General features: G+C 38.4%; 1 protein-coding gene across 17 annotated transcripts in view; it reads left to right on the top strand.

The window, feature by feature from the left end:
* Nucleotides 1-14265, top strand: part of PLCB4 (phospholipase C beta 4) — a 413770-nt gene that overhangs the window by 308604 nt on the left and 90901 nt on the right. For all 17 annotated transcript variants that reach the window (XM_055266705.2, XM_055266699.2, XM_055266709.2 and 14 more), the window contains 3 exons: nt 6273-6381; nt 10422-10632; nt 11995-12088. In XM_055266705.2, the coding sequence (XP_055122680.1) occupies nt 6273-6381; nt 10422-10632; nt 11995-12088 (414 nt within the window). The remainder of the gene's footprint in view (nt 1-6272; nt 6382-10421; nt 10633-11994; nt 12089-14265) is intronic.

The raw sequence follows: 14265 nt of genomic DNA, 5'->3' as shown, positions 1-14265 counted from the left end.
AGAGAAAAATATTTTAGAACAAAAAAGTTTGCAACTTTTATTACAACTAAAATGAACTACTTTTTTCTTCACACATACAAAAAAAGTTTTCCCTTCAGTGAAACCCATCAAGACTCTGTTAATCCAAAATGGAAAATCCGCTTTTTTTTCTAACACGTTAATAAGAGTTTAAGTGAAGGATGGACAATATGCTTTTGTTTCAAGATAATTTAAGTTAATCATTATACCATATAAAGAGAAAATGCTAGAAAAGACGGTATCATGCCAAATAAAAGGTATTATCTTAAGAAAAGATAAAAAGGCAGACCTTAATTTGCCACTTCTTAGAGACAAATTACATCTTCTTTTCTTTCCTTGTGAAGGTTCAGTGGCTTCAAATTTATAAAGGTCGCACTTTAGAAATTATGTTAACTAACATGTAAATGCACTGATGCAAGAAAGAGAAAATCCTACCCCACATATCAGACAGATGCCTCTAAAATAATCCTCCGTGTACAATACAATGTTTATTTTACTTGAAAACATTTCAAGTTTTTCCACTCCACTGGTTTTTAGTCATATAAATACAATGTTCATAATCTTTACCCAGATACTATCCATATTCTTATGCCACAGCTGCTCAGAAGTTAAATTGCTCTGTTTTGTTTCTTTAACCCCTTCCCACTCCTCTGCATTTTGTTTTTTGATTTCTTGTTTTGTTTTGTTTTATGTCCCTTGGCTTCTTCATGCACTTTGGTTCATTGATCATCTTAGGTCTGGTGAGGTGAAGAGAGAAGACAGTTTAGTGTAAAGGAGAAAATCTACCACATCTTCAGTTTGCCACTTCCCAAGACAAGGCCTCTTGTGCTCTTTGGGATGAAGCCCTCTCTTAAACATTACAGAGACCTTAATACTGCATTTCACTGTTCAAAGGATGAAGCAACTCTGAGGTCTTGAGGATAGGTGCAGTATTCATAGGCTCTTATCTGATGTATTTCCTTTTATGGGTTGTTTTTGTTGGTGTTCCCAAGAGTCACTCCTGTAATTCTTAGACATAACATTTATTTTTTTAAAAATATCATCATCCATACTTTCTTGTTCTGCCATTCAGCTTCTTTCTTTATTTATTATTTGTCAACTTTTTATCCCTCACAATTACAGTAGACAATAGTATTCTTTTTTTTAATAGTGTTTCCTTCCATTTGATATCTTCTTAACATTAAGGAAGTACCTTAAATTTGGGGGTGTGACTGATGGAATCAGTGTGATTCTAGATTTCTTTAGGTCATAGAGACTGTAAGACTACTCAGGAAAGTCTATAGCCTTTATTTTTAACCCAAGTGTCTGCCCTGAATTTCTTCCTTTTCTATCCTAGTGAACTCAACTGGAAGACCTAGACAAAAACATGAATGTCTGCTTCAAGAAGGCTTGTCAAGCATAGAGAACATTCTGCCTGTTCCTTGCACCCCTTCTTTTGAGTCCTACCCTGGCCCCTCTTATCTCTCTAAAATCAAAAACACCCCTTGGGCAGAACAACTTCAATACTCATAACAAAAGGAGACAGAGAGAGCTCACTCAAGAAAGAATGGGCATTGGAATGTAAGGATCTATGACTCCAAAAGTTTAAACCTAAACATTTTCAAAATGCCTTAGCCACGTAGTCTCAACAAGCCAGTATTCAACACTGCATTGGAAGCCCCTGTGAAGGTTCCTTGTGAAGGTTCAATGGCTTCAAATTTATAAAGCTTGCACTTTAGAAACTATGTTAACTAAAGTATAAATGCACTGATGCAAGAAAGAGCAAGTACTACCCCACATATCAGACAGATGCCTCTACTTTTAAATCATCCTTTGAGTACAATACAATGTTTATTTTACTTGAAAACATTTCAAGTTTTTCCACTCCACTGATTCATATAATGAGACAAAAAAATAAACAAGTCCCATGAACACTGGAAAGGACAAGGTCCTAGTCTCATTTGCAGATGTTGATTGTCTACCTTGATATAAACAATTCGACGGAAAAACTGTTTGAAGTAATTAGAGAGTTCAGCAAGGTAACCAGAGAAACAATGAGCAAAGCAAAAACCTGAAGACACACATACACTGCCATTAACCATGTAGAATAGATAGTAGGAAAACACAAATCCCATTTATATTAGCAAAAGACATGCTGGTTCCTACCACGTTCCAGCTGGTAAATCCTTTCACTCTTTCTATGAAAGTTTTTATTCATATACTAATGTGTATCTTCAGGGGTCTGCAAGGAGAGGAGAGACTATATATATAGTCCATTTACTGCTTTGGTCACCCTGTAGGGTGACCACCTCCCTATCCATGCAATCAACACTGACTAGCTTTTCAGTAGCAGCTTTAGACCTGACTTCTCATTGGCTTCTCAGTATTTCCTTGTTTGTTGCCCCCAAAGTGTGATCCATGGACCAGCAGCATCAGCACCCCTTGGGAGCTTATTAGAAATGCTGAGTCTCAGGTCCCACCCAGACCTGCTGAGTCAGAGTCTGAATTTAACAAGATCTCCAGGTGATTTATCTGCACGTTCAAGTTCATAAAGCACCATCCTAGTGGATTACTGGATTCCTCCTTGGAATGTTTAGTGTGAGTGGGAAGAATATGAGAGCGACATATACCTTCTGTTATTCTCCATTAAGAATTTAGCCATAGGGATCCACCACTCAGAGCTAAAATTTTGCCACATCTATGTCTCTTAGTCTCATCCAATGGACTGAGGGAAATCTTCTTTGCCTGTAATATGAAAATAGTAAACTAGAGTCCGAGAGGGATAGCAGAGGCACTTAATGTGAGCTGCCACGTGGTGAGACACTACTACTAGCTCAACTGCTTGTATGTGGCAAGACTAGTTAAAATCTCTTGGCTTTGGTTAGTTTTACCTCCCTTTCCCTATTCCTAATGAGAAGCAAAATTGATTTTTAGTTTTACCTTCATTCTTTGTTTGACTTCTTAAAAAGATGATAACTAGGGTCCTACAGAATCGGGAGATGGGTGGAGGGCAGGAGAGAGAGATCAAAATAAGGAAGAGAGGGCAAAGGCCTTAGGTGGCCACAGGAATCAAGAAGTAGCTTTACTTTCGTGTTGCTGGTAATCTTCCCCCTTCCTCACACATATCATAGGATCACATCAGGGCTCAACCTGACTTTTTTCTTTTTGCAGATGAAAGAAAATTTTAAAAGGACCCATGATCTCTTTCCTTTTACAGGATCTTTATGCTTTAAATGCACAGGCAAAGAGAGAGAAGGAGGGCATTTAGTCTTATGAGTAAGCTTATCCTTGCCAATTATTCCTTCAATATTTTTAAAATATTATTTATGTCAACATTCATCTCTCCCAGTGCTACTTGGATTGAAGCCAGACGATGCCTCTTCTCAGCACCAGTAAGGACGTAATATTGGAGTTCTGTTCATCTCCTCCTTACGTACTTGGACACAGTTCTGTGACCCATTTTTGGAAGTCATTTAGAATCTCATTTTACAAAGCACTGGATACCATGGGGTGAATAACCTGAGTACCTTGTTTCCCCAAATCCTGACTGAAAACTGACGGTTCCTCAGAGATGTGAAACATTCACTTCACTGGGCTTGTGTCTCTGTGGAACTCTACCGCAGCCTTAACTACTGTGAGATCAGCTGGAAATGATCCTTCTCCTCTTGTTTTTTCATATGAAAATGATAGTTTTCTGACTCTAATGCAAATCTTATATTTGTTTCCTTGCCTTTGGATTACCCAGATTGATTTGTGTTGCCTTTTTGAAGCATGAAGATTTTAGGGAGAGCTGAAGATTGTTATCTAGTGGAGCAGAAGCAAAAACAAATGCAATTTCACGTTCTCTGTGCTTCATGCTTATTTGCTGCGAATGTAATTTTCAGAATAGGGGATTATGATACATTCATTTTAGGGCTTGGTTTTCCTGGCTTTGGTTTCCCATAGGCAGGATGGTCTAATGGATGTCATACCCTCTGACTAAATTTTAATAGTGTTTAATTGGGAGGACATCTGAAACACTGAACATTCTTCTATCCTTGTGAGACTTAAGTACTTTTCTTTTTACTGATGTGCAAATATGTTAAAATGCATACCTTTATATGTTAGGTAAAGTGATTCTTACACTTGAGTACATCAGAATTACTCAGAAGTCTTATGAAAAACACAGATTAATAGGTTCCACCCCAGAGATCAGCAGATTCAGTAGATCTAGGGAGGGACCTGAGAAGCTGCATTTCTAGCAAGTTGCCAGGTGTTGGTGAGGCTGATGCTGCCATCCACAGATCACACTTCAGGTAGTACCTTGTCAGAATACACACATGTATGTATATTTAAAAATGCACAAAAATGTCTGAGTTCTCTCTCCTTTCCTAATTTTATCTCTTCTCTCTCCTGTAGCTGAATCCCTTTTTTCTCTCATTTTTTAATTCATATGGATTTGCCCCATCATCTCCATGAGTTCAGAATATTTACCAACAAACATATTTTTAAATTTAAAAAACTTAATTTTAATAAGGAAGAGAAATAAAGTGGCCAACTATGAATATAACAGTGCTGGGGTCTAAAAAGGACCTTTTTCATCCTGTATCCATCTTCTTCCATGGTATTATTTATGGAGATGTGAGAAGGGATGTGCCTAGAAAGATGGGTTTTTTGTTGTTGTCTGTTTGTTTGTTTTTAAAACAATGCATTCTCACCAGAAGAATGGAGCTCCTTGTTTCCTTGAGTAATGGGCTCCATTGCATGATGGCGTCAATTTCCTAAACAAAGTGTAGCATACCTTCACTTGCCTGGCATTCCATGGTCCACCACACAATCCTCTTTCCTGCATATCCCATAACTTTTGTTCTTGGTGGCCTCAAGGCCTGCTGTTAATATAACAGTTTCTGTTGTAGCATATGCATGAATGTGAGCTGTTGTGAGCCATAATTTCTTAGATTACAACAGAAGCATGCTTCATTGGGATAAATTGATGAAATTTGATATTGATTCCTTATGAGTTAATGCTCTTAACTCGGTGGGGGAGAAGGGGACCCAGAAAAGGCTGGGCCCCATATGCATGAGGAAATGACATCCAAGTGCTCTGTTGGCCAAAAGCATTCATTCTGTGTATAGCTCACTTTTCCAATGCCCATTCCAAAACAAATAGGGAAGGGAAATCCATATGAACTTTTAACAGTTGCTTTTTAAATACCTTTCCAACAATGTTTTTCAGTCCGTGCATATATTTGGGTAAAGAGTTGTCATCAAGGTCCTATTTATTGACCAGGTTTTGCTCACACCTGCTTATCTGTCATTATTGCAAACTTCCATTGAAGTTTGCTTTATTTATTCACTTATTCATTATTTATGTAAGGGCTGACCAGGGACACAATGCTGTCCTCTAATCCTCAGTGAACAGAAAGGAAGTTTAGTGGACCCACTGCCTACACACACACACACACACACACACACAAACACACATGACTGGAGTTGAGTCAGTTAGTAAACTGGGTTTTTCATCATTACCATGAAGTTAGGATGACATCATTGCAGGGACAGCATTGCTCCTGCTGCCTCATGTCGTAGCAGGAGCTCCTTAGGTGTCAATTTGAAAACAATAATGTCACCAACCTCTTAAGTCCCATAATCATTCATGGACTCTCTACCCAGAGAATTCGATATTGTTTATAGCTTGTAAATATGCTTATGCTGATCAATTTTCACCATTACAATTGGTTCATTTTGAAAAAAATAGTTACTCAAGAAAATGAAATTTGTTGAGTGCCCAAGAAATCATGGATTGATGTAGAAAGGTGTCATGAAAATGAGATGATGTTTGCTTGTGTAACATTAGGATTTTTGTTGTTATTGCTTTTGGGGTTTTTGAGGGGGGCACTTAAATTAGTATATTATCTATTTATTTGAACTATTTTGGGGGTTGGTGTTCGCTTTTTAAAAATATTTTGACCTCACATTTTATAGACATTTATGCCAAATGTCTTCCCTGTTGTGTGGGAACTGGAAGACAGTACGATTGACATGCACACTTTATTATGTATCCTTCAACTTTTGAAGGGGAAAAAATGTATTAGGAGTACCCAAAAGTACTCCCAAATGTGGACTTTTTGAAGTATACTTTAAGGAGAAAGGCAGGAAGGCAGTGAAGTCCTATCTTTGTAATTATAAACATGATAGTCTAGATATATTTTGTTTTATAAATTATGAACTTAGTAATGTCTGATGCCTCAAGGCCAAGAAATATCAACCTAAATGGAGTTATTTTCTTATCATAGCATCAACGAGATCCTCGATTGAATGAAATTTTATTTCCATTTTATGATGCCAAAAGGGCAATGCAGATCATTGAGATGTATGAACCTGATGAAGATTTGAAGAAAAAAGGTAATAAACATGAAAAAAGGACTTAAAAAAAAAACCAAGAAAAGATGCAACTTTTAAAGCCTTGGTTTGTTTAAAGGTATCTGTAAATGGTTTGCAACTCCCTGAGCCATGGATTGATGACTGATTTTTTTTTCCTGCTCTTAAGTTTGTATAAATTTTACCTTTCATCAGAATTAGTCCATCCTGACTGAAATATACTGTTACATTTATTGTATTATTAAATACATTATAGTGATGTTTCCCCATGTACTTTCTTATATTAGATTTTAGTATTGCATATTGCTTGAAATATTAAAACAACCAATACATTCTCTACTTGCAATCTTTGAAAGAATTTCTGTCATATAAAAACTTAAACCTTTTCTTTTTCTCCCTTTTGTTTTGCCAAGCCAAATAAATTTAATACGTGATTTGATGTGCACTCTCACTCTTATTTGACCTCTAGTATGAAAGATAAATACAGTTGATATGAAATTAAATAGTCAGGAATCGCCTTAGCTAATTGCTGGTGTTTCTGGACCTTTGTCCCTTTCAAAGAAGCTTTGGAAACAAAGGGTTGTTCACTCAAATATTTGTCAAAGGAAAAGCATGGGGAGAAATTTTAAAATCAGTCCCACAGCAGTGAGAAATGCCTGCGGAACATGGGAGGGAGAGCTGGGGGTACCTGAGCTAGAGCCTTTGGCTTTATGTCTCAGTGGAGACTGTAAAGAGATGAAAATTCAAGTTCCGTATGTCCCGTATGTCTGTGAATCTCAAGGTCTCAGTTTCCTCCTTTTTAGAATCTATTTTTTCCTTTGTATCTAATGCCAGTGAGTGTGGATGAATGGTCTATATGTTATCCGGACCCTCTTTATAGGTATGCCTGGCCCTCTACACTCCATGATTTCACCCCTGATATTTTTCCAAGCCCAATAGTTTTCCCTTTAGTTGTAGTTGTACAATTTACACTTTCTGCTATGGCTGAAGGTACCTATTTTAAGCAAGAATGCTTCATTCCTTCCTTCTCTGTCAATATTCTGAATATCATAATTTATTTCACATTGCTTATGATTACAGCAAAGGGAGGTACAGCTTGGTAGAAAATCTAACACTTTGCAGTGGCAGGGGGTGATATGATTCTTGTCACTTCCCTGTGACCTTGAGCTAGGAACTAGCCTCTTGGGCCTCAGTTTCCCTGCTTGTAAGGTGGTGGGGCTCATGCAGTAATTTGGCTAGTATTTCCCTTCCCTACCTTCATTCTTTGAAGTTTGTAGAGGGCTTACTGGGTGCCAAGCACTGTGCCAGATGCTAGGAATTCAAAACAATAAGAAATGTCCCCAGCCTTGAAGGCAGTTGCGATCTGTTCAAGGAGAAAGACAAGTGATTCAACAATTATTGGCAGTGTGATAAATGTCATGATTGAGGTGTGTCCTTGTTTATTTCCAAATTCCTTCTAAGTTTTAAAGGTCTGTGAAGTGACCATTGACACATCTAAAAAGAGTAGCTTGACCATTTCACAAGTGATGGAAATTTTAACGTCTGTCATTTTCAAGTGTGGGTGAGAATGCAGTACAAAGCCATTCTTATAAACTTCTGGTAAGACCCTACATTGGTACAACCGTCTTGAGGAATATTTTGGCAATATTTTATAAAGTGAAAAATATGCCTCTTATACAGCCCAGCATTTTCACTTCTAGGTATGTACCCTAGAGAATCTCTCATCCATTTCCCAAACTCTGGATACCAGAGCGGCACACTTCTCAGATCTCTGCTCCATCTGTACTCACTCCGTACCTGAGCTCATCCAAGCCAATGGCTTTACATTGCTTCTATTAAACTCTCTAGTCATAACCTCCAGCTTACACTACAGACCTGTAGTAGAACTCTCCATTTGGATGTTGAATGGGCATTTCCAATGTATATATACAACATATTTCGATCCTTCCTACCCCTAGATATGTTCCTTTCAAAGCCTATAAAATAGTACCATTATTTACCCAGTCAAAACCACTGGGCTCATGTTGGACTTTTTTCATTCTTTCACATCATGTCTGGTTCATTTGCAAAACCTGTAAGATCCAGCCTCAAAAGAAATCCTAAATAAATCACTTCTCACCATCTGCAACATTACCGACTATCCAAGCCTTCATCAACCCTCTCCAGGCAATGCCTTCTCCTTCCTACTCAGTGCCCTACAATTTATGCTTCACACAGCAGCCAGAGTAAACCTTTAAAACCAAATCTAATCATGTTATTCCACCCTTTGAATCCCTCCAAAGGCTTCCCAACACATTTAGAATAAAATCTAAAACACTTAGTGACGACTAAAGCCCAAGTGATGTAGCCTTTGGCTCCATCTCCAATCTCACTTCAAGCTACATTTTTCTTTGGTCACTTGCTCTGTCTTACTGTCATTGAATGATGTTGGCATGTACGCACCTGCATCAAGGTCTTTGCACTTGCTGATCCTTCTGCCTGGACTGGTGTTTCCTGCGTGTGCGTGTGGCTTGCTCCTCACACATGTACGTGACCTCAGAAGGGCTTTCACTGGCCCATATTTAACACAGCATCCTGCCATGCTTTATCACCTTCCTTCCTGCTTTCTCTGTCCTCCTAGTACTTCTTTGACATTATATTTATTTGTTTACTTATTTGTTTCTGTCGCTCATAATATGAGAGTTTCATGAAGGCAGGGCTTACCTGTTTCTTCCATCACTGCCTCTATCCTGGTGCCTCTAAAAGTACTTGCTCTTCAGAATGAATGAAGGTGCCCAAGGAGAGAGGTATACAAATTTCTACTTTCACTTATAATTAGAAATGACCTAACTATCCACCAACCAAATAATGGATAATAAATTATGATATATTCATATATGGATTTCTGTACCTTCAGTGAAAAATAAATGAACAAGATCTTATAGCTGGTATATTAAGATAAAAATAGCAAGTTGCAAATGCACACAGTGGGATAGTTTTTACGTAAAATTGAAAACAGCCCAAACTACCTGTTGTTTGGATAAATGCATATGTAGTAAGGTTGCAGAACCATCTTGGGGGTAAACACCAAAACTAGGATACTAGTTATCCATTTGGTATGGAATGGAATTGAGGTGGGGTATACAGGATGCTGCAGTGGCGTCAGGAATTATGTATTCTTTTAAATGTAAGTCAAATAATCAAAAATGTAAATCAAATAAGGCAAAATGTTGAGATCTGACCACACGGGTGTAGGCCCATGGCTATTCATTATGCTATCATCTGAGCACTTCTGTAAGCTTGAAATCAGTTCATAACTTGCAAGTTCTTAAATAAAACAAAAAGTTGAGGCTGTCGATGCATCAACCATTTATAAGTTGCATAAATACTGATTGTTGCTCCTGTAGTTACCACGTGGGCTCTACCCCATGTCAGAAAGGTGTGATTGAAGTGAAGGGTGGCTTTTGGGGCCACATTTCAATGACCACTATATACTCTTCTCACCAGTCCCATAACCTGACTTTTGGATAAAATTGAAAACTGAATTGTTTAAATTCAGAAGCGCCATCATCTCCAAGAAAAATCCCTTTTCCAATTCTGTGAGAACAATGTCTTATAATTAATACATTTTCCATTTTTAAAGAGCACCTCTCATATCTATTCTCATTTCCCATTATGAAGATCTTGGAAGTCAGATAGGGCCAGTCTTTTTCCCCAATTGACAGAAGAAGAAGCTGAGATCTAAGAGCCAAAGGAGTGAGTAGCAAGAGCAGAACTTGGTGTGGGCCCCCTGGACCCCTGGTCACCATAACTCCCAGTGCTGTGTTTCTGAACTTGGGGGACCATGTACATCTGCCATCATGGATGTAAAAGCAAAATGCCACCTGTTTGTGGAATTCATTATGTTACTTATAATGTGCAACTCTCTTATTTCATTCAAGTTCTGACAGATGAAAGTTCTTGGGAAAGAGACTATGAAGATGTTTTTACTCTTATAATTTAAGCTGCCTCAGCTTCCATGAATAAAACGTGAGATGTGCATCTTCAGAGCTACAAGTGCTACTAAGATGTTCTTTTTCCCCTAGGCCTTATATCAAGTGATGGGTTTTGCAGATATCTGATGTCAGATGAAAATGCCCCAGTCTTCCTAGATCGTTTAGAACTTTACCAAGAAATGGACCATCCTCTGGCTCACTACTTCATCAGTTCTTCCCATAACACTTATCTCACTGGCAGACAGTTTGGCGGGAAGTCTTCGGTAGAAATGTACAGACAGGTTCTCCTGGCTGGTTGCAGGTGAGGAACTCAAGATGGCAATTTGTTTTTTGTGCGTGATGCCCTTCAGTTTAATTTACTTTTCTCTGAAAAATAGGAAATAGTGATCAGGATGAAAAGGACATTTGTTTCTTCCCTTTAATGGATTATCATGGTCATTTAACCTTGAGAAAAGAAGGACAATATCTCTTCCAGAAAAATCTACAGTCATCCGAAAGACTTTACTGTAAAAAGACTTTTCTTTACTGTAAATTTAAAATATGCCCCCAAAACCACAAAAAAGAAAACATGCATATTGTAAGAAGACATGCTGTGTTTTTTGTTGATTATAGGTACTTGTTATTAGCACCATGCTCTAGCCAATTGAGCTAACTGGCCATTGATTATAGGCACTTGTAAATTAGCTTTATTTGATGTAAAAGTTCAAAAATTTAGTTCTCTGAGAGTAGAAATTATTGAAAATGGTTTTTGTTTTATAGAAACTGGCAAATATTTGAGATTTAAAATATGGCAAAAATGATGAAAGTGAAAAATAAATGTAGTTACATTATGTTTTTTTCTTGGTTATCAATTAAACAATAATTTAATTTTGTTAATTCACTATTTTTTGGGATATGGAAATACGTTAAAAGAAATTAACTGTCTTCCATTTGCATGCCTCCTCTGAATACTTGAGTATGAATCACTAAACATTTTCTGAAATGGCCAAAGTAACATTATCCAGCCTATCAAAATTCAAAGTAATTTTAATGTCATCTAAAACCCAGCCCACATTCATATTTCCCCAGTTGTCCCCAACCAAATTGTCTTTTTTTTTTTTTTTTTAAATTGAGACAGAGTCTTACTTTGTTGCCCAGGCTGGAGTGCAGTGGCATGATGTCAGCTCACTGGAACCTCCCCTCCTGGGTTCAAGCAATTCTCATGCCTCAGCCTCCCAGGTAGCTGGGATTACAGCCTCCCAAGTAGCCATCACACCTGGCTAATTTTTGTATTTTTAGTAGAGATGGGGTTTCACCATGTTGGCCGGGCTGGTCTCCAACTCCTGACCTCAAGTGATCCGCCTGCCTAGGCCACACCATGCCGGGCCCCCAAATTGTCCTTTATTGCAGTTTTGTCACAAGTAGGATTTCATCCAGAACCATGATGCTTGTTATATTTCTTAAGTCTCTTAATCTCACTCAGACAATCCCTTTCTGATAATACCAACCAGATGAGGAATATAATGTGGTTTTAACCTGTATATGCCGTGAAATAATCAGGTTACTTAATTTATTCAATTTTCTGTTCTGGAAGAAAACAACTTATTTTGATGTCTTTCTTTTAATTTGTATGCACACTATTTTATTGTAAAGTTTCAATATTGTAACTTCACTATGTCCCTAGATGTGTTGAACTTGACTGCTGGGATGGAAAAGGTGAAGACCAAGAACCAATAATAACTCATGGAAAAGCAATGTGTACAGATATCCTTTTTAAGGTAACTTTTAAAATAATTACACAGACTTTTCCAAACTCTGTGAAAATGCAGGAAATAGGGAGATGGAGAAGAGAAAACAAATGATTCATTTTCTCAAGCATCATACCTTCATATTCTCTTCTTTCAGTCTTGAGGAAAAAGTCAAGACAAAGATCTTTTCCACTGAATGTCCCCTTCGTGGTACTGTTCTTGCCTTCAAATGGTGACTGTGTTACGTAACAAGATTTCCCTGGCAGAGTTTACCTAGTTTTAGTTACCTTAGAAACAGTGTCTCCTTCTGTTATCTACTTATTTGCTTATTTACTTTGCATTATTCCTAAAGGACTTCAAGGTGGCATAAAAAGATAAATAGAATACAGGAATAAAATAGATTGTAAATAGGGCCTACAAGAATAAGAGAGGCCAGGCATGGTGGCGCACGCCTGTAATCCCAGCACTTTGGGAAGCCGAGGCGGGCAGATCACCTGAGATCAGGAGTTGGAGACCAGCCTGACCAACATGGAGAAACCCTGTCTGTACCAAAAATGCAAAATTAGCCGGGTGTGGTGGCACATGCCTGTAACCCCCGCTACTCAGGAGGCTGAGGCAGGAGAATCTCTTGAACCCGAGAGGTGGAGGTTGCAGTGAGCTGAGATTACGCTGTTGCATTCTAGCCTGGGCAACAAGAGTGAAACTCCATCTCGATAAATAATAAATAAATAATAAGATAATGAGGTTAGACAAATCAAAAGAATGAAATTCTGTGGTTGGTAAATGTCAGGTACAGCTGTCTGTCGGTTTGGTGTAACTCAGGATAGATATTACAACACCAGGAGCAGCGGTTCTCAACTCCACCTACATGTGAAACATCACCATGGGTATTTTCAAAAACATAGGTGCTGCTGGGCATGGTGGCTCACGCCTGTAATCCCAACACTTTGGGGGGTGGAGGCAGGTGGATCACTTGACGTCAGGAGTTCAGGATCAGCCTGGCCAACATGGTGAAACCCTGTCTTTACTAAAAATACAAAAATTAGCCAGTGTGGTGGCATGCATCTGTAAACCCAGCTGAGGCAGAGTCAGGAGAATTGCTTGAACATGGGAGGCAGAGTCTGCTGTGAGACCAAATCATGCCATTGCTCTCCAGCCTCAGCAACAGAGTGAGACTCTGTCTCAAAAAAAAACATACATACACACACACACAGATGTCTAGATGCTATACATAGTATTTCTCTTAGCCAAGATGTTGGAGAGTTTTGACCAGCAATGAATTCAAGATAATACTTCTTGATATGTACCAGGAGTATTTTCAAGTGGGAAGCCATGAATTTGCACAGCCAGGAAGAATAACTAAATGACTACCTCAGCCATAAGGAATGCCTCAATAAAATATTTCAAGATTATCTAACCTTGGGCTTTATCATGTCAAATGGATTTGCCTAGATAACTATCATGAAATATTTTTCTGATTAACTGAATGATGAGATTTGCCCTGAGATTAGCTACAAACCAGTAAGAATTTGGGGATTTTTACCAAATATGATGCTCTGGTTGTAGAAGTGCTGGTTTGAAGCCTTTCTTTCTAAAGCTAAGCAGAGACAGGGCCAGCCATCTCTTAAAGCCTCTCCTATTTCATGGAGAATAGTGAAAGGGAAGATTATGTTTAGCTCCTTCAAATGTTGTTTTCTGTAATTAAGTTCTGTGTTACAGATGGGGGGTCAAGAACACTTCTATGTTTCACTTACATGTTGTTTGACCAACGAGAACCCCTTCTCCCGACCTTGTAACCAGGCTAACAGGAAACAAGGGATACTGCAAATGTCACGTTAGTACACAGAGGTCTACATCAAGTTAATGAAGTGTAGCCCAAGACTGATTTCCAAACACAGAGGAAAGTCAGTAAAAGCCTCCAACAGTCCTTAGGTTACTACCCACACTTTTCTGCATGAGGTGGGGAGGAGTCATACAGTGGTCTGGAATGAAAACCTCTGTGCCAGAGATCACCTGCTCCTCAAGAAGAAAGGTGGACTCTGAACTCCTGGCCTGGCAGATTAACAAGCCATAAACTGGCATGCCATTTAGGTGAAATCTCTTGTAAGTTAATAGCACCATAATTCTGGAGAAGTAAAAGATAGCTTAAAAAATTGTCATTAACCATTAACTGCACCCTGGCTGTAACCACAGGGAACTCAACCTGT

Source organism: Symphalangus syndactylus, chromosome 24, assembly GCF_028878055.3.
Source record: "Symphalangus syndactylus isolate Jambi chromosome 24, NHGRI_mSymSyn1-v2.1_pri, whole genome shotgun sequence".
Taxonomy (NCBI): Eukaryota; Metazoa; Chordata; class Mammalia; order Primates; family Hylobatidae; genus Symphalangus; species Symphalangus syndactylus.
This window is presented reverse-complemented; position numbering and strand designations above follow the sequence as displayed.